Genomic DNA, 21088 nt, shown 5'->3' with positions numbered 1-21088 from the left:
ATATTTAAAATGCTTTCTCATTTAAAACCTCCAATACTTTTTTTTTTTTTTCCTTGAGACAGAGTCTCCCTCTGTCTCCCAGGCTGGAGTGCAATGGCTCGGTCTTGGCTCACTGCAACCTCCGCCTCCCAGGTTCAAGTGATTCTCCTGCCTCAGCTTCCCAAGTCGCTGGGATTACTGGCACCTGTCACCAATTTTCGTATTTTTAGTAGAGACAGGGTTTCACCATGTTAGCCAGGCTGGTCTTGAACTCCTGACCTCAAGTTATCCGCCTGCCTCGGCCTCCCAAAGTGCTGGGTTTACAAGCGTGAGCCACCGTGCCTGGCCAAAACCTCCAATACTTTTTAAACCATTATAGATCCCCCAAAATAATACTGGTATATGCAAACTCAACTTAGTGATAAAGTTCTGTACGAGATGGAAATATCTCCATCTATCACTCAGGACTGTCCATAAACAAGGGAGGCAAAGAGCCCGACCTGAACAAAATGGTGATCTTCATTCAGCTGGTCCTCAGCCTACCTCTTGCTGGTATACTTGCCTTTCTTTAAAACTTGAACTCTATCCTGTCAATCCAGAGAAGGATTTCGTTTCTGTCATTTTAGTTATCATCGCCTTAGTTATATGGTTGCTTCACTTTTCTTATGGGCATGAGAAAATAAAAGTGAATAGACAAGACAGTTCATATGATATAAAGACATACTTCATATGCTATAAAGAGACAAGCCAGTACTTCTCTGGAAGCTACCAATTAAGATAAATTCTTAAATATTTAGCCTTAAAAACCGAAATTATTTTAAAACTGTTAACTGGCTAATTTTTTCCAAGGAAGTGCCTTTTCATGTTCACCTGCTTTGTATTTAATATAAATTATTGTGTTGAGGCCCCATTAACAGCCACAAGTTTTTAGTCAACTTCAAAAATTTCTACTCAACTCTTATCTGTAATCCATTTAGGTTTGTATCTCTTCCCATCAATCATGAATACATAAGGTAATATTTTATAGTTGGAAAGCATAGCTTAAAATAGTGAATCAATAAAAATGTTGATTTCATATATTTAATTTTTATAATCTTTACAGATTACAATACTGTGATGAGACTGTTCCTGTAACTTTTGATCCACACACAGAATTTCTTGGTCCTCAGAAGAAAACAGAACAAGTCCAAAGAGACATTGGATTTTGGTGTCCAAGACATCTTAAGACTTCTGGGGGACAAGGATATAAGTTTCTGGGAATTGACCAATGTGCGCCTCCGTGCCCCAACATGTATTTTCAAAGCGATGAGCTAGAGTTTGCAAAAAGTTTTATTGGAATAGTTTCAATATTTTGTCTTTGTGCAACTCTGTTCACATTCCTTACTTTTTTAATTGATGTTAGAAGATTCAGATACCCAGAGAGACCGATTATATATTACTCTGTCTGTTACAGCATTGTATCTCTTATGTACTTCATTGGATTTTTGCTAGGCGATAGCACAGCCTGCAATAAGGCAGATGAGAAGCTAGAACTTGGTGACACTGTTGTCCTAGGGTCTCAAAATAAGGCTTGCACCATTTTGTTCATGCTTTTGTATTTTTTCACAATGGCTGGCACTGTGTGGTGGGTGATTCTTACCATTACTTGGTTCTTAGCTGCAGGAAGAAAATGGAGTTGTGAAGCCATCGAACAAAAAGCAGTGTGGTTTCATGCTGTTGCATGGGGAACACCAGGTTTCCTGACTGTTATGCTTCTTGCTATGAACAAAGTTGAAGGAGACAACATTAGTGGAGTTTGCTTTGTAGGCCTTTATGACCTGGATGCTTCTCGCTACTTTGTACTCTTGCCACTGTGCCTTTGTGTGTTTGTTGGGCTCTCTCTTCTTTTAGCTGGCATTATTTCCTTAAATCATGTTCGACAAGTCATACAACATGATGGCCGGAACCAAGAAAAACTAAAGAAATTTATGATTCGAATTGGAGTCTTCAGCGGCTTGTATCTTGTGCCATTAGTGACACTTCTCGGATGTTACGTCTATGAGCAAGTGAACAGGATTACCTGGGAGATAACTTGGGTCTCTGATCATTGTCGTCAGTACCATATCCCATGTCCTTATCAGGTAAAGGCTATCACTTGGATTATGTCTATATTTACATTTAATGTGGAAAATGTTCCATGGAAATATACTTGTATTAGTCATGGATGTAAAAGTTGATTTCAGGTGAGAAAATACAAGAGCCATAGGTAAGGATTTCCTACACATCAACTGAAACTGGGGTGAATGTTTCATGACTTCCTTCCTCAAGCTTTAGCTTCAGTTGTGTAGTAAAGCACTTCCTTTATTCTCTGAAAAATTAAATTAAGCTGCAAAGGCAGATTAATAGCAATAAAGAGCAGAGTCAAAAGAACAGACCTTGACATTGGGAGGAAAACAGAAGTCACTTTTTGCCGCATTGGCAATTGTTTTTAATTTTTTAGTTAGTAGTAAAAAATCTTATTTGGATATATTTAATTTGATCATATTATCTTACAGCTTTTTACATAGTATATACTTACAAAAACAGAATTTGCTTTTTGCCTGACTCATCTGTCATTTCTCAATTGAAAAAAACACAGTTGTAACAAAATATGTTTTATCTATTTCTGATTCTTATGATTAGTATAAGGGTGGTGTTTTTAAAATTAATAAAAGTAAATTTCTGAAAATATAAAATTTCTTAAAGCTTTTTAGTTGAAGTTTTGTAAATATAAATTTGGTTTTGTTTTAATAGATTTTAGACGTTATTCCTGACTCTGTGTGGTATTAAGTGCGTTGAATAAGAGCACTGCCAACACAGTATATCAAATTATGCAATGGAAAGGTCAAACTATTTCATATAATAGGTTATATTTCAGAAAGTTACTGCTTTATAACATTGTGGAACCTATTTTTTATGTTGGTATGTGGGGATGCTAGTTTTACTTGCCTTATACCTTGTCCATAATCTGTTACCCATAGTTTGTTTTTACTATATACCTAATAAGAGGGCTGTGTCTTAATGTGATCCTGCTATATTAATAATGACTCCTAGGTTCCTCAGTCTTTTTGGCAAGGTTTGGGAGAGGAAATTATTACATACTGCTAAAAAGTTTAAGATCTATGGTTTTTAAGTTTAAGATCTATGTTTCTTATATTATGTTTTATGTAAGAAATTATAAAATATAATAGGATATAATTAGAAAATTATAATCTTCAAGTAGAGAAGGATATAATATTCTTGTAGTTATAGAAATTACAAAAGATTGCTAAATTTGACTAAGTAAAAAAATTTTTTTTAAAATTCTGTGTGACAAAACAAAAACAACAACCAATCCATAATCAATGTCAAAAGACCAACTGGGAAAGTTTATTTGCATATGACATCATAGTTGAAGAGCTAATTTCTCTAATTTATAAAGAGTTGCTACAGATCAATAAGAAAAAAACCATCCATCTGATATAAAAATGAGAAAAGAGGAGGGAAAAGATTCACAGAAAATAAAAATGAAAAAACTATTCTTAAACATGTGAAAAAAGTTATAGTAAAATAACTTAAATTATATTTCCATGTATGATATGGCAAACATCTAAAGGTGTCCTGACCACTGTGTGGTGAGACAATAGCAAAATACATATTTTCAGACTTTGCTATTAGGAGCTATTTCAACCTTCTCTTGAAGCAATTTCACAGTATGTATAGATTTATAATGTGTGTACGATGATCCTGCCCTTCTGGGAATTTATAGACAGATTTGCTTACAAATATGAGAAATTAAATAATACCAAGATAGTCACTACAACATTATTTGCAAATGACAATAGATTGGAAGTAAATATCTATTAATAGGGATAGTAGAATAAGTTATGGTTCACTCACACAATGGAACAGCCTTTACAAAGAATAAAGAGCTCTGGCTGGGCACGGTGGCTCACGCCTGTAATCCTAGCATTTGGGGAGGCTGAGGAGGGCGGATTGCCTGAGCTCAGGAGTTCAAGACTAGCCTGGGCAACACGGTAAAACCCCGTCTCTACTAAAATACAACAAATTAGCCGGGCATGGCTGTGTGCGCTTGTAGTCCCAGGTACTCGGGAGGCTGAGGTGGGAGAATTGCTTGAACCGGGAGGCGGAGGTTGCAGTGAGCCGAGATCACGCCACTGCACTCCAGCCTGGGTGACAGAGTGAGACTCCCATCTCAAAAAATAAAAATAAAAATATAAAATAAAATAAAGAGTTCTGTTTGTACTGATACAGAATGGTCTCCAAGAAATATTAGTAAGTCAAAAAGGCAAGAAATGCAGAGTATGTAATATCTTGACCCTTGTGCAATGTTTAAGGTTAGAATTTCAAAGTTTATGCCTAAAAGAAAAGTATAATTTCAATTCTTAGGAAATTTTCACATTTTACTTAATTTACTTTAACCAAGTTTTTATAATATAAATATTAATAATGTATAAAAGCTATAAAATATTTGTTGTTATGATGAGTTTAAATGAATTTTTGTGGTAGACTGTAGTGGGGGGAAATAGGTAAATATTTAGAGGCAAATATTCTGGCAATTATAAGAGGCTACTGTATCTATCAAGAAAAAAATGTGAGGAAATCATGCCAAGATTTAGGAGATTATTCTTAAATATATTTCCGTATTTTCCCCTTTCTAGAGATTTGGTTCATAAAGCTTCTTTGTTCAGCATTTAGATAAAAAATGTATTGCACTTAGAGCATGCTTCATTATATCATTTCAAACTTTTTTAGTGAAACAGTTGAAGATTTATAATTTTCGTTCGTTTTATATTGATAATATAGACTTCTTTCCACTTTAAGTGCATCACTGAAAATATTATTATTCACTGTTTTTTTTGTAGGCAAAAGCAAAAGCTCGACCAGAATTGGCTTTATTTATGATAAAATACCTGATGACATTAATTGTTGGCATCTCTGCTGTCTTCTGGGTTGGAAGCAAAAAGACATGCACAGAATGGGCTGGGTTTTTTAAACGAAACCGCAAGAGAGAGTAAGAAACTATTGAATTGTCTGACATGATTTTTAAATAAGCAGATCAAAATACCAAGGAACCAAAATACCAATGTACTAGAGTTTCATTATATCAACTATTATTTCAATTTGATTAGCCAACTGAAGTTTGGAAATTTTTTTCATGAGAGAGACATGCTTTATTTTTGCATTTGTTATACTAGTCTTTGACATATACTATTCTATTTGAAATATAAATGAAAGATTTATGAAAGGCATATTTTCTTTTCATGATTTATAGTATATCCAATATTATTACTGCTGTCATTGGATTCATTATTTTGGGTACAGCATTTTAAATAATTTTATCCTTTTTATCAATGATAAAAGATTAAATAAGACTATATATAAAGAAACCTATAAAGTATGATTCAAATATAAGTGATATGTTATGGCCATTATTTACTACCTTTAAATCTTATTACACACAGCTATGACCTATTTTCGCTTATTTATCTTGCTTAAGATGTTAAAAATTCAAACTTATAGAATATTCTATAACAATATTGATTTATATTTATGAGTAATTCATCTTAGTTATATATATATAATATATATACTCGTGTGTACACACACACTATATACAATGTACTATAGCTTTTTAAAAATTGTCCCCCACTGGTTTGATTAACTTATTTCAGAACTGTAGACCTGAAGAATCATATTAAACTGGATTTTTTTTGCACTATTATTATATGTCTATCTCATATTTATGTACTCACACTAATTTCAGTGTAACTTGCTAATTTTTAATGTTAGAAAGGAAAGAGTTATATTTAAATGAAGACCATTAATTGTATTCTCTATCCTTTTCTTCTGGTTTACTTTTATATTACGTATTTATATACAATACAAATACAGTATTATGTATAGTACATTTATGCTGTTTTGAGTCTCCTTGCCCTCATCCTTTGATTCTTGCCTTTTTAATTTCTTACCAGTTTACTATTTATACTGACAAAAGCGACTTAGAGTGTATACCCAAAAGATTTTATAAAATCAATTTATGTCCTAGTATTTATAATCTCAGATTTTATAATAATACAAACCATAGAATTTTCAACCTTAGTTACTAAGGATTTTTGGCAAAAGATACGTGATATCCTTTAGAGCCTCTACTGTAACACTTGTAATTTGAGTAAATCCTCTCCTTCAATTTTCTTACAGTCCAATCAGTGAAAGTCGAAGAGTACTACAGGAATCATGTGAGTTTTTCTTAAAGCACAATTCTAAAGTTAAACACAAAAAGAAGCACTATAAACCAAGTTCACACAAGCTGAAGGTCATTTCCAAATCCATGGGAACCAGCACAGGAGCTACAGCAAATCATGGCACTTCTGCAGTAGCAATTACTAGCCATGATTACCTAGGACAAGAAACTTTGACAGAAATCCAAACCTCACCAGAAACATCAATGAGAGAGGTGAGAGCGGACGGAGCTAGCACCCCCAGGTTAAGAGAACAGGACTGTGGTGAACCTGCCTCGCCAGCAGCATCCAGCTCCAGACTCTCTGGGGAACAGGTCAACAAGAAGGGCCAGGCAGGCAGTGTATCTGAAGGTGCACGGAGCGAAGGAAGGTGAGATTTGATTTTATGTAAAATCATCACTATTTTAAATACTGCATTACACATTTTTTATTAAAGCATAACACATCTGGAAAGCATTTTGTGATATATTATGTCTGTACTCCTACCCGAAGGAAGTTTGGGTTCAGCCTATAAATAATGCTATTTAGTAGTTTAATTCTTAGCTTTGAGAACAGCTTTAATATATGTTGTTCAAGTAGGAATGTTCATTTCTGTGGTAATCGTTAAGAGTTACTTGTACATTTAAGTAAATGCAATTTACCTGAAATACAGGCTAAGTTTTAATTAATACTGCATTTTAATTCTGTCTAAAAGGTGTCACCCTATACAAAATTATAATGTGTCATTTTATCTAAAATTATTTTATTTTCTGAACATGAAATGATATTGACATTATCTTTAATGAGTTTTCTCAATGGCCATAGGTGACCAAAACACAGGTAAGCCAGAATGCAAACAGCTAATTGCATTAAGATCTCAAAGTTATCTTACCTAACCCTCTCAGACTAGGCTAAATGCACCTTCTCTGTGTTCCTATGGCAGCTTTCATATATTTGGATTGGAATTAGATACATGCTTTATCTTCTAGTAGATTTGTAACCTTCTCAAAGGGAAAGCTGAAGTCTTACTCATCTTTATGTTCCCAATTTCTTACACAGTACTGATCTATGGTGGAAAATCAATAAAACATTTGTTAAACTGAGGACAGGAATCCTGCCTTATTAATTCTATTCCCCATGAGACTCCATGTTCAGCCTATATACGGGTAGTGCTTGATGAAATTTCTGAAGTCAGTGAATATTATATTTTTAAAAATTATTTGGCCAGGCATGGTGGCTCATACCTGTAATCCCAGCACTTTGGGAGGCCAAGGTGGGCAGATCACAAGGTCAGGAGATTGAGACCATTCTGGCTAACACGGTGAAACCCCATCTCTACTAAAAATACAAAAAATTAGCCGGGTATGGTGGCACCCACCTGTAGTCCCAGCTACTTGGGAGGCTGAGGCAGGAGAATCTCTTGAAACCAGGAGGCGGAGGTTGCAGTGAGCCGAGATCGCGCTACTGCAGTCCAGCCTGGGCAACAGAGTGAGAGTCCGTCTCAAAAAAAAAAAAATAAAAACAAAAATTATTTGTATTTTGAAGTGTTAAAGTACACCTAAAGACGTTTAACTACTTATTCTCTGATAAAGGTGGACACTGGTTAGGGGTTAAACTCATGAAAAATGGCATCATATTTGTGCTTGTGGATGTGTGTGCGTCAATGTTTTTTCTTTTATCTAGGATTAGTCCAAAGAGTGATATTACTGACACTGGCCTGGCACAGAGCAACAGTTTGCAGGTCCCCAGTTCTTCAGAACCAAGCAGCCTCAAAGGTTCCACATCTCTACTTGTTCACCCGGTTTCAGGAGTGAGAAAAGAGCAGGGAGGTGGTTGTCATTCAGATACTTGAAGAACATTTCTCTCATTACTCAGAAGCAAATTTGTGTTACACTGGAAGTGACCTATGCACTGTTTTGTAAGAACCACTGTTACATTCTTCTTTTGCACTTCAAGCTGCATTGCCTACTGTTATACTGGAAAAAATAGAGTTCAAGAATAATATGACTCATTTCACACAAAGGTTAATGACAACAGTATACCTGAAAACAGAAATATGCAGGTTAATAATATTTTTTTAATGGTGTGGGAGGACAGAGTTAGAGGAATCTTCCTTTTCTATTTATGAAGATTCTACTCTTGTTAAGAGTATTTTAAGATATACTATGCTATTTTACTTTTTTGATATAAAATCAAGATATTTCTTTGCTGAGGTATTTAAAACTTATCCTTGTATCTTTTTATACATATTTAGAAATAAGCTTATATGTATTTGAACTTTTTTGAAATCCTATTCAAGTATTGTTATCATGCTATTGTGATATTTTAGCACTTTGGTAGCTTTTACACTGAATTTCTAAGAAAATTGTAAAATAGTACTATTTTATACTATAAAAAAAGATATACCAAAAAGTCTTTTAATAGGAATTTAACTTTAAAAACCCACTTATTGATACCTTACCATCTAAAATGTGTGAATTTTATAGTCTCATTGTTTGAGGAATTTCACGGATCTAAATTACGTAACTGAAATAAGGTGCTTACTCAGAGTGTCCACTATTGATTGTGTTATGCTGCTCACTGATCCTTCTGCTTATTTCAAATAAAATGTCCTAAAGGGTTAGTAGATAAAATGTTAGTCTTTTGTATATTAGGCCAAGTGCAATTGATTTTCTTTTTTTAATGTTTCATGACCACCCATTGATTGCATTATAACCACTGACAGTTGCTTATACTTTTTCTTTGTTTTAACTTTTGTTTTTCAACATTTAGAATATTAAATTTTGTATCGTACAAATGTAAAATTTGTATCCTTCTCAGACATTTTGTAGAATTCATTTCGGCAGCTCACTAGGATTTTGCTGAACATTAAAGAGTGTGATAGCGATATTAATGCCAATCAAATGGAAAAAAGGTAGTCCCAATAAACAAGACACAATGTTTTTATACAACATACTTAAAAATATTAAGGAGTTTTCTTAATTTTGTTGCCTATTACGTATTATTCTCTGAACAAGGTTTTCTGATGCTTTTGGTTTTCTCTCCATTTAGCATTTGCTCTCAGTTTTTTTCTCTATTTAGCATTCTGTTAAGGCATAAAAACTATGTACTGTATGGAAAATGTTGTAAATATTACCTTTTCCACATTTTAAACAGATAACTTTGAATACAAAAACTTTGTTTTGTGTGATCTTTTCATTAATAAAATTATCTTTGTATAAGAATTATGGAGTATTCTGTGGTTAGGTATAGTAGTTCTGGCCAAGGAAGTAGTGTAATTTTTTAGATTAGTGACTCCATGACTGATAAGTCAGAAGCTTCTTTTTAACTTTGAAGGAGAATACAGTCAAGACTCTTGTTTTTTGTCACGATTTCTCTCCAAAAATGTAAATAATACAGCTATATTAAGTGTAACTTTTTAAAGCCAGTAGGAAAGATCTGGGGTGTGGGGTGTGAAGCAAAAGGAACCCCAGGACCCTGTTTTCCTCCTAACAGTGATTAGGTGATACAGACAAACCTCCCAAAAAAGAAGGCTAAAATATATGGATGAAATAAAACAGTAGGCAGATTTCTGTGATGGGGAAAAAAAGAAGTAAAATAATATTACCCCCAAACATTAAAAAACTAATAAGATAGTGAGGAATTGCCAGGTTAAGATCTGGGAAAAGAGAGAAATTCTCACTATGAAGCCCAACATTTGGAGCTGCTTTTGCCCAGGAGCATTTGATTACTTGGAAAGGGTGGCTGAGAAGTGGAACAGTGCTATTGACAGCCTCAAAGGGCTGGAAGACAAGGGGTCTGCAGCCACCCTACACTTAGAATTTTGACCTCAAAGGGCTGGATCCTAAAAGTACATGTGAGTTGTACATAAAGCAGCCCTGCTTCAAGTTGTCTGGGTAGATAGAAAAAGCTCAAACCCTGACATTAGATTAAGGTAGCTCTGGATTAGTAATACCCTCAAGCACCAGGTAAATGAAAACCTTCTCTGGAGGAAGAAAATGTTATTTTATATACTCTAAAAGTACCACAGTGCTCATCATACAATCAAACAATCAGGTATGCCAGAAAGACTATTTTTGTTCATTAAAACGTGAACAAGAATTGGCACAAGCAAGAGAAGAAGATCCCCAGGTACTGCTGATGTATTACTAGACATACATTATGTAAATTAAAAGTACAAGCAAGGAAAACAATAAGATACTACACACATATAAGAATGGGCAGCACATAGTGACTTCCTTCCAAAGAATCCAAGTACAGGTGGTACAGGGAGAGTAGCATTTGCAGTGGAGAAACCTGACAAACTCTCAGCGAGAGGTACCTCACTACTCAGAAGGCGAACAAAGTCAAGAGTGGTAAGTCATGTTGAGAGTGTTACCTTTCATATGATGTGATGAAAACTGCAGTTTACCTCTGATCTTCCCAAAACCTATAATCTCATTCTAGTTGTGAAATATGAGATGAATCTCAGCAGATGGACATTTTACAAGATAGCTGACCAGTCCTCCTCAAAAGGAGTTAAAATCCTCAAGAACAAGGAAAGTTTGGGAAACTATCACAGCCAAGAGGAGCTGAAGGAGACATGACCACTAAACGTAATGTGGTATCTTGGAAAAGAAAAAAGCACATTAGATAAAACCTAAGGAAATTCGAATAAAGCTTAGTCATCCAAGTCAGCTAAATGTTCTTTAATTGTGTGTGATAATTTTCTTCCTTCTGCTTGCTTTTTCCACCTTTTAGTCAGATATTGAACTCCTTGATGAATCCTTTAATTTTCTCATCTTTCCTCTTCTTTTGCCGACCTCTTTGGATTTTTTTCTTTGAAACTTTATTAAATGTATTTTTAAATTTTTGTTTGAAGTTTTTTTGGCTATAATTTTTTAATTTCACAACATTTAAAAAATTGTGTTCTTTTTAAGTACCTTTCTGTTTTATGATTATTTCATATATGCTGTATTTCAAGATACACAATTTACTTCTTAAAGGTCATATGGGAAACATTAATTTATAATATTTATTTTGTAGCAGGTGACTTTATTAAAGTCCCTCAGTCCCTCTAATAATTTTGCAGTTGATTTTTCCTGGATTTTCTAGGTGGATGATCTTTTCCTCTCAAATAATGATAATTTTATTTCTCAGATGTAAGCTGGAACTTCTAGCCAGTTAACATTAATAGTAGTAGCAGTAGACATCCTTGTCTTGTTTCTTTATTTTAAAGAAAATGCCTATAGTACTTCATCATGAAGAACAATGTTGGCATTCAACATAAGATAGGTATTTCTTAACGAGTTAAAAGAATCCTATTCCATCTTATAATTTTTTTTTAATGAGCAATATGTACCGAATTTTATCAAATGCCCTTTTGCTACCAGGATTAGTCAGTATGAGGCTAACTTCTGTAACAATCCTCAAAATCGTAGTAGCTTTAGAAACTTATTCATGTGACAGGTGTGAATGTTCTTGAGGTAGCCTTCCAAATTCAAGCAACCACCACTTCCATCTTATGGCTCTGCCATCTCTCTCACTGAGTGAGAAAGAGAGAAAGTAAATGATTGCACAGAAAAATGTTTCATGAGCTAGAGTTGAAAGTGACATGCAACATTTCCAGCTGCATTTCATTTACCAGAACTCAGGCATAAATCTAGATGTCTTCCTGACAGGGAGGAGAAACAGACTTACTGAGCCATTGGCCAGCATGTCAGTCTACTAATGTGATGTGTTAAATAAATTTCCTAACATAATGCCATCCTTTCATTCCTTGAATAACCCTGCTTGATCATGATGTATCATTTAATACTTCTGGATTTGATTTGTTAGTGATTTATTTAGGAGTTTTTAAATGTGCATCTATATCTACCTATATTGTAAATGATTTACCAGCCCCAGGCAATATTACAATATTTTTTTTTTTTTTTTGAGATGGAGTCTCGCTCTGTCGCCCAGGCTGGAGTGCAGTGGCGCGATCTCGGCTCACTGCAAGCTCCGCCTCCCGGGTTCACGCCATTCTCCTGCCTCAGCCTCCCGAGTAGCTGGGACTACAGGCGCCCACAACCGCGCCCGGCTAATTTTTTGTATTTTTAGTAGAGACGGGGTTTCACCGTGGTCTCGATCTCCTGACCTGTGATTCGCCCGCCTCGGCCTCCCAAAGTGCTGGGATTACAGGCGTGAGCCACCGCGCCCGGCCAACAATATTTGTAATAAGTAAACTTGAATTTTAAAAGTATTTATTTTTAATAGCAAAATTCAAAAGCATTATTTAATTTTTTAAAAAAGCAGTTTTTCTTTTTCATGTCACCAGAGTCTTTGAGGCCCCCCAAAAAAATAAAGCCTGCTGTCGACCAGCCTGACAAACATGGTGAAACCTTGTCTCTACTAAAAATACAAAAATTAGCTGGGCATGGTGGCGGGCGCCTGTAGTCCCAGCTACTCAAGAGGCTGAGGCAGGAGAATTGCCTGAACCCAGAAGGCGGAGATTGCAGTGAGCCAAGATTGCGCCATTGCACTCCAGCCTGGGTGACAGAGCAAGACTCCATCTCAAAAAAAAAAAAAAAAAAAAAAAAAAAAAAAAAAAAAAAAAAAAAAGGTCTGCTGTCTCAGAAAAAAAGGTGAAGTTAATTTTTATAAGAATTACATAGCAGTTTTCAGCCAAGAAAGTTGACTTAAATTACATAATGCATTTACATTTACAGTAACAAAATTGGCACGAGCACTGTGCAGCTAAACCCAACAGCAGCAAAGTCTGCTAGAAACCCTCACATTGAAAGTCTGCTACAAACCTTCAACAAAATTTCATGAAATGCCATGTTTCAAAAAGACTCAGAACACACACTGGGATCCACCACTGCTATGCTGTTCATGGTTCTGAAGAAATCTTCCCTACACTCTCTTAATCAAACTAGACTGAAAACAGATCATAATTGCCAGCCATCATCAAAATCACAGTTTTAGTGCTTTCTTACTCTTTCATCTTCTCAGAAACGTACCACAGGTAGGTGTTTCCAGTTCCTACTGCTGGAAAGTTTTAACCTTGCCAAGCAGGCAGTTACTCTCAGGAAATGAAAGATATGATTTGTAATAACCACAAGAAGTCCTGCAGTTGCTTTTCTGCATGGAAAGCATGATATTTAATACCTCACTGCCCACTGCACAAGTCAGATACTTAAATTCCAAGTTTTAACCATGGCCCCTGTGATCTGTCATGTGCAGAAGAATCAAAACTTTCATTAACTCACAGTGAAAATGTGTCCACAAAGAGCGAGAAAAAATTAAAAGTTTAATCCAAAATGATCAAAGACATTGGGATCCAGAGCCAGGCAGTAGTGGAGAGCAGCATAGTAAAGTTCATTATGAATATTACTGCAGGATGGTAGCCAAATGGAAGCAGTATGGAAAGAAATACATTGAAATGAAAAGGAGAAAAGACTTGTAAATATAAAAACAGATGGAAAATTATTGCTAAGGTGAGTCAGTTTAGCAGCCAGTTCTGAGGTTTGCATTTTCTATCCCTAGAAGAAAAAAAGAGCCAGAGAAAACGTTGAAGAAAAAAGGTTTTCTAATTTTCCGCCACAAAAAGAAAAAAAGACATGAAGGAGGATGAACCTACTTAAGACTTGATAGAAACATCTTAGAGAAAGTTTTCAAATAAATTATTTTCTAAACACATGCCATAGTTCATCTCCATTAATACTGAACACACTTTAAGTATTTTCTACTATTTCACTTAGATTAGGTTTTAACAAACATACCTAGTGTAGAATCTATTAAAGCTTACATTTAATACCTATGTTTATATACTATTCATTATAATAATTATAATGATCATAATACATTTAGAATATGTTGCAAAGAGAGGCACAAAATCAATAGAGATTAAGAAAAAAATTTTTCTAAAGTTGCACGAAAATGAAATATCTGAATATCTTTTTTCCCAAGTGCTAACTAGAGTAAAACTGTCTAGTTTGTGGGTTTATTTCCTTAGGGACCTATTCCAGGATCTAATTAGTTTCACTGTCAGGAAATACATAAGTCTGAATATACATACTACACATTATCTAGAGAAACTGACCAGCAAGGTAAGAGCTTCCCTCATGGTTTTAGTCCTTCCCAACTGTCAGCCCAGTGTCCCCTCATGAGAATTCTCATAAAACAGAAACCTTCAGACTTGTAAACAAAGCTGACCACTGGCAAAACCCTTACTGGCATTTCCAGCCTCTTAACTGCCACCTCTATTAGTGCAGGCTCCATGTGAAAAAGAATGACATGCTGTGTTTCTGGAGCTGACCTTGTTGGCAGGCTGTGGGCAAATAAAAGGTACAGTAAAACAAAACAGGAGGGCTGTGTTTCCTCGACTGACAGGCATCACTGCCTCCTTGTCACGCATCCTCAGGCTCTGGGGAGGCCTTTGCAGGCTTACCACATGGACACTGAGCAGTCCAGAGGTGTTCTTTTATGAAAGCAAAGACCATGAACGTGGCATACAACACAACCCAAAGTGGGGGGAGGGTGCCTCGGGGCACTGTAGACAAGGCAGAGTCTGGCTACCTGGACACTCTGAAGAGACCAAACACAATATAAAAACACAGCCTCAACTCAGTAAGAGTACAGAGTGACAGGGGAGACTGCATTCACCCTTGCAAGGGGGACGAACATCTAAAGAACTAGCAGGTAATCCATATGAAATCTACCTGCATGGACTTGGAAGATTCTTGTATTAGTCTGTTCTCACACTGCTCATAAAGACATACCCAAGATTGGGAAACTTATAAAGAAAAGAAGTTTAATTGACTCACAGTTCCACGTGGCTGGGGAGGCCTCACAATCACGGCAGAAGGCGAAGGGGAAGCAAAACATATCTTACGCGGCAGCAGGCAAGGGGGCATGTGCGGGGTAACTCTCAGCATCAGATCTCGTGAGACTTATCACCATAACAAGAAAAACCTGCCCCCATGATTCAGTTACCTCCCACTGTGTCCCTCCCATGACATGAAGGGATTATTACAATTCAAGGTGAGATTTGGATGGGGACATAGAGCCAAACCATATCAATTCCCAAAATATTTTCAAGCACAAAAAAACTTGCAAAATTATACTTACACAATAATACCATGTATGTAAACAACCTCCACCCCACAAAACCACACTAATACTTTCTATTATTACTTACACAGGTATCTACATGCATAATGATACCATGTGTGTTAACAACCTTCACCCCATAGAACAATACTATATGTTTTCTATGGTTACATGTAAATAAATGCATATGGGAAGTTGAGGAAAATATAGAAACATGGGTTATCTCTGTGGAGAGGGTCAGTATTGTAAGTGATGATCAAAGCAGACTTTAGCCTGATCTGTAATGTAAAGGGACTCTATTAACGTATCATATGTAATCATTAAGAATCTCCTTATTTATTTATTTACTTATTTATTTTGAAACAGAGTCTTGCTTTGTTACCTAGGCTGGAGTGCAGTGGTGCAACCTTTGCTCACTGCAACCTCCGCCTCCTGGGTTCAACTGATTCTCCTGCCTCAGCCTACCGAGTAGCTGGGATTACAGGTGCCTGCCACCACGTCCAGCTAATTTTTGTATTTTTAATAGAGACAAGGTTTCACCATGTTGGCCAGGCTGGTCTTGAATTCCTGACCTCAAATGATCCGCCTGCCTTGGCCTCTCAAAGTGCTGGGATTACAGGCGTGAGCCACCGCACACAGCCAAGAATATGCATTTTTAAAAAGAAAATCCACTAAGCACAGATCTAGCTAATTCGTGGGTTCAGTCACAACTGCCTGAGTCTGGGCCTGATGCAGCCATTGTTTCTGTGGATGTGGGCCACACACCTGCAGGCCAGGGAGGGGCAGCCTACACCGCTGAGGTCAGGAAAAGCCACCGGTGCATCCAGTTCAAACTCCCCTTGGCTCCTCAATCCTGTGCTTCTCCTTTCTCTGGAACCACATTCTCTTTAGTTGGCAATCACCACGTATTGGGAACCTCTGTGCCTGCTTCTTTCTCTTCAGTGCCTTCTCCAGATTTGACTCCCACCCCCACAAATAAAGCACAGACCTGGTAATTTGTTCCCCCACCGGGAAGATGGAGGAGCCTCCCAGGGTGAGACATCAGGGACAAGGCAAAGGAGACAAAGCTGAGGTAGGCTGCGTTCAGTGGAACACCCACTAGGACCGATTCCTCCTGTCCACACCCTAGTGCACACACCACCAGTACCTCAAGTGCTGCCAGCAGCAGGCAACTCATCACCACAATTTTTCTTCTATGTGCCTCAACCTCAAGTTGCGAAACTGCTCAAAAGTGTGATCTGAGGTTAGGGAGAATGTAAGGCATTCGTGGCTTTCTGCAGAAGATAAACCCCTGTTCTTCTCTGGAAACTCCAGCAATATATTCACCCATGTCCCTTAGAGCCATGCAGTTGACCCAGTCCCTTGAGTTCTGGACAGAGGAACAGGAACCCATGGAGCTGAAAAAGTTGGCTGTTTACAGCTCGCTTTGTCCTAGTAGCCATGGCTAGGTGTTCATGGGGACCACCGAATTTTGATCAGCAGTTCCCAGCTTGCTGGATAGTTCCTACATAGGCTGAACTGCGAAGGGCCTAAGTTTCTTGTCTGTACTTGCCTACTGCCTAAGCTGCTAAGAGATTAGGTTTTGATTTTAGAATTTAACCTAGTCCCTTCCCTCTAGGTCAGATGAGTCAACTTTTCCTCTTAACATGTTTGCCAATAGCAAAAATAACTTTCCTAACCATCTGACACTTAAACCAAAGAGTCATTATTTTTAAGCAAGAGGACAAAATGTTCCAATAAGAATACTTAATACATCAGTGAAAGATAAACCCCGGTTGTGGCCTGGGAGACCACTAGAGCCTCCCAAAGATATTCTTCTATCACTGCTGGATCTGCCAATCAACCTGTAGAATATAGCCAAGAAGAAAGAGCATATTATATTTTGACAAGATAACATACACACTATAGACCCTGAACTCAGTGACTCTCAAGAGTTTTTTTCTGTCTTTAAAATTTTTGTTTTGTTTTGTTTTGTTTTGTTTTGAGATGGAGTCTTGCTCTGTCACCCAGGCTGGAGTGCAGTGGTGTGATCTCATCTCACTGCAACCTCCGCCTCCTGGTTTCAAGCAATTCTCCTGCCTCAGCCTCCCAAGTAGCCGGGACTAAAGGCATGCACCACTACACCCAGCTAATTTTTGTATTTTTAGTAGAGACAGGGTTTCACCGTGTTGGTTGGCCAGGATGGTCTTGATCTCTTGACCTTGTGGTCTGCCCGCCTCGGCCTCCCAAAGTGCTGGGATTACAGACATGAGCCACTGCGCCCACCAAAAGTTTTTTTAAATTTTTTAATTGACACATAATAATTGTACATATTTGTGGAATACGCAACAACATTTCAATACATATATAGTGATCACATCAGGGTTTGGGTTGATTTTATGGTTTTTTGCAGAACTAGAGGCTGGTATTCAGACTGGGATGCATGTTACAGTTCCTCCTCCTCATTGTCTGGAAGTGGGAGGAGGTGATAAAGTCTACTGTCATCTGTACTTCAAGCTCTAGACCAGGTCCTCATGGCACAGAACTCGAGATATACCAAGGAGTTAAGATTATATCTCATACATAGAACAGAGACCCATGGGAATAATGGAACCTTATGGTTTTTTAAATATTTTACTAAGACCCTTCTTCCATATTTCTCTGGATCTGGAAACAGGACCATTTATTGGTTATAAAGCCCTGTTTACTAAGGTAAACTAAAGGGTGTAATTGGCATCCTAGGTTTTAAAATTTATAAATATCAAGTGCATGTCTGTGTGTGTGTGTGTGTGTGTGTGTGTGTGTGTGTGTGTGTGTGTGTGAAGCTTTTGGAACACCACTTAAGAACTCCTAAGAAAACCCCACGTCAAGCCTCCGTCACACACACTCAGGTAAATGGGTCTGCTCTGAAGACCAAATTTTGCCTTGAGTGATGTGTTCTAAGATCTAATCTTGGGAGGATCAGGAGGCCAGGAACACAAGCAAACCCATTTGATTCTCACAATAAGCCACATTCTCCAGTGGCAGGTTTAACATCAACATACATTCTCAAAAATCAGGGGGAGGTATAACTAAATGAGCACTCACTCAGACAAACTACAGAGGTATTTGGTAAATCTATTTGTAAATAAAGTGAAAAAGAAGAGGCTCTGCTTTCTTCTCAACCCTGTGTTGCTAATTAGTTAGGGAAAAAATTGAAAGAGGTCATATGCACAATCCTGTGTCAAAATAAGAATTCCTATTACCATGGAACAATACTCTGGTTTCTCACTTATATGAACTCTTACACAATAGTTGGTCCAGAAACAATTCAACTCATCGAAAAATGAATAGCAATTTTAAAGTGGAACTGAGGACCTATGCAATAAAGCTACAAGAAAAAGAAAAGAAACAAGACAAACAAATGGCAGACACAGAACACCTCCCAGAAAATATTGTTATAGGGCAGATAAAATGTTTGACAAAACATATCATTTTTACAAGTTTTAGAAATCAGTGAAACAATCAACACTGTAAAAGAAATAAACAACATAAGAGCTTGAAGATGACATGGGGAAAAGATACAAGGAGGCAAAACATGAATTACCACCAAAACTCAGTAAAGAAATAGAAAAGAATTGGAAGCAGCACAGAGGATAACAAGCATTTCCTATAACAGTAATGGACATAGAGAAGAGGACCGAAAATAGTAAAATAAATAAAAATGACTAAGAGTTAAAGACATTGAAAGAGAACATGGTAGTTCTAGAAGACAAAGGACATTAGTATTTCTATAACTAGTGACCCCAAAGAAGATAACTAAAATAACAGAACATATAATATCTAATAAGAGGCCAGGCATGGTGGCTCGTGCCTGTAATCCTGCACTTTGGGAGGCCCAGGCAGGTGGATCACTTGAGGCCAGGAATTTGATACCTGGCCAGCATGGCAAAACTCCATCTCTACTAAAAATACAAAAATCAGCCAGGCATGGTGGTGCATGCCTGTAGTCCCAGCTACTCGGGAGGCTGAGGCAGGAGAATCACTTGAACCTGGGAGGCGGACGTTGCAGTGAGCTGAGATCGCACCACTGCACTCCTTGGAAAACTGTGGCAACTCAACAAATACAGGGCCACCAAGGCCCTAATCGTTTAGAAATGACAGTTTGGGTCTTCACTTGGAAAAAAGTCTCCAACCAAATGAAAGGCTGGTGGACAAAGAGGGAAACGTGGGGTGGGTAAGGGAAGAGGCAGCTATAGGATATGAGCTTAGGCCTCAGAACTTCCCCCCTTTCTGACACTACCTAGATGAAAGCATTGGTTTGTTGCTGATTTAAGTTTTATTTCAGGAGCATAAGCATTACCCTACAGTAGTCATGGTGATATTTAAAGGATTTTGTTACTTTTATCCAAAAGAAAAAATAAATATTTTAAAGTTTTTTTGTTTTGCTTTGGTTTTTGAGTCTCGCTCTGTTGCCCAGGCTGCAGTTCAGTGGCACGATCTTGGCTCACTGCAGCTTTCACCTCCGGGGTTCAAGCGACTATCCTGCCTCAGACTCCCAAGAAGCTGAGATTACAGGCACAGGCCACCACGCCTGGTTAATTTTTGTATTTTTAGTAGAGATGAGGTTTTGCCATGTTGACCAGGTGGTCTCGAACTTCTGGCCTCAAGTGATCCCCCTGCCTCAGCCTCCCAAATGCTGGGATTACAGGCATGAGCCACCACACCCAGCTTAAAGTATTTTTATATCAAATAATTCTTGCTGTGCAGCTCCCAACACATTGGATCAATGAAGGGCATTCACCCCCTCAGGAGAACATCAGATACAGCCAAGAGCACAGGGGTCAGGGGATGTGAGTGACTAAATGTGTCCTGGCCCCATACAGCCAGATCGGTTGCAAAGAAGAAAGGTGCCAGGGTGGGTGTGGGATTCCTGAGACCTAAACTGGATCCTGGCTTTCAGACTGGAAAGATCCCAAGGCATCAGACCATCCAAAAAGAGAACTGCTTGGGCAGGAAGGAGCTCTAAGGGCTGAATGTGGGATGAGGCAGGGAGAGGGCCAGAGGCAGCCACCTCTCTAGAGTGCCCCTTGACTCCCTGCTTCATTGATGGACTCTAGCAATAGCCAAGTGCTCCCAGAAATAACCACAAATTATGGTATCTGTCAGGTACCATCTCACGGATAAGGATCTAATGGAAAACGCTAAAGGTCCTTGCTCTCATGAAACTTACATTCCAGGAGGTATCAGAAAATAAGCAAGTTATTGAATAAACAAACAAGGTCAATTCATATAGGGAAGGTATTAAATACTGGAATATTACTCAATGATGTTAACCAAAACATCATTTATAACAGAAGCTGAAGTGTCTACAAATATGCAACTGGTTATATACTTTATTCCATTCCATGGAATACTGTGAAAATACTAAATTAATTAAAAGACAAGGAAGAACGGTAAGTGTTCATAGGGACAGATGCCCAGGATTCACTGTTAGTGAAAAAAGCAGGTTATAGCATAATATGTATATGATAATCCTGTTTGGTTTATATTCTAATGCAGTTGTATATGTATAATGACTAGAAATATATGTACCAAACTACAGACAATGGTTATTTTAGAGGAGTGAGATTATGGTGGGGGTCAATAGCAGGGAAAACTTTTACTTTCTGCACTGTGTACTTCTACATTGTTTGATTTCAAAATAAGTACATGCTATTCCCCACCTACCTCCAAAATAGGGGTGGAGGAAGAGAGTGGTAGCTCAAAGTGGTAAGAAAGAACAGCCTGTTTTGCAAACTTCTATTACTTGTTTAACTAATTTGACGCTTCAGGTA

At 37.5% G+C, this 21088-nt stretch overlaps 2 protein-coding genes across 4 annotated transcripts in view; both read left to right on the top strand.

Moving 5' to 3' along the window:
• The window catches only part of FZD6 (frizzled class receptor 6), a 33729-nt gene extending 24287 nt beyond the window's left edge, over positions 1-9442 (top strand). For all 3 annotated transcript variants that reach the window (XM_050800689.1, XM_050800688.1, XM_050800690.1), the window contains 4 exons: positions 1082-2099; positions 4863-5011; positions 6199-6609; positions 7902-9442. In XM_050800689.1, the coding sequence (XP_050656646.1) occupies positions 1082-2099; positions 4863-5011; positions 6199-6609; positions 7902-8070 (1747 nt within the window). In that variant the 3' untranslated portion in view covers positions 8071-9442. The remainder of the gene's footprint in view (positions 1-1081; positions 2100-4862; positions 5012-6198; positions 6610-7901) is intronic.
• CTHRC1 (collagen triple helix repeat containing 1) overlaps positions 1-21088 on the top strand; it is a 403863-nt gene that overhangs the window by 342759 nt on the left and 40016 nt on the right. The window lies entirely within an intron of this gene.

The sequence above is a fragment of the Macaca thibetana genome, chromosome 8 (assembly GCF_024542745.1).
Source record: "Macaca thibetana thibetana isolate TM-01 chromosome 8, ASM2454274v1, whole genome shotgun sequence".
In the NCBI taxonomy this organism is placed as follows: Eukaryota; Metazoa; Chordata; class Mammalia; order Primates; family Cercopithecidae; genus Macaca; species Macaca thibetana.
Note: the sequence above shows the minus strand (reverse complement) of the source record. Positions and strands in the feature narration are given on the sequence as shown.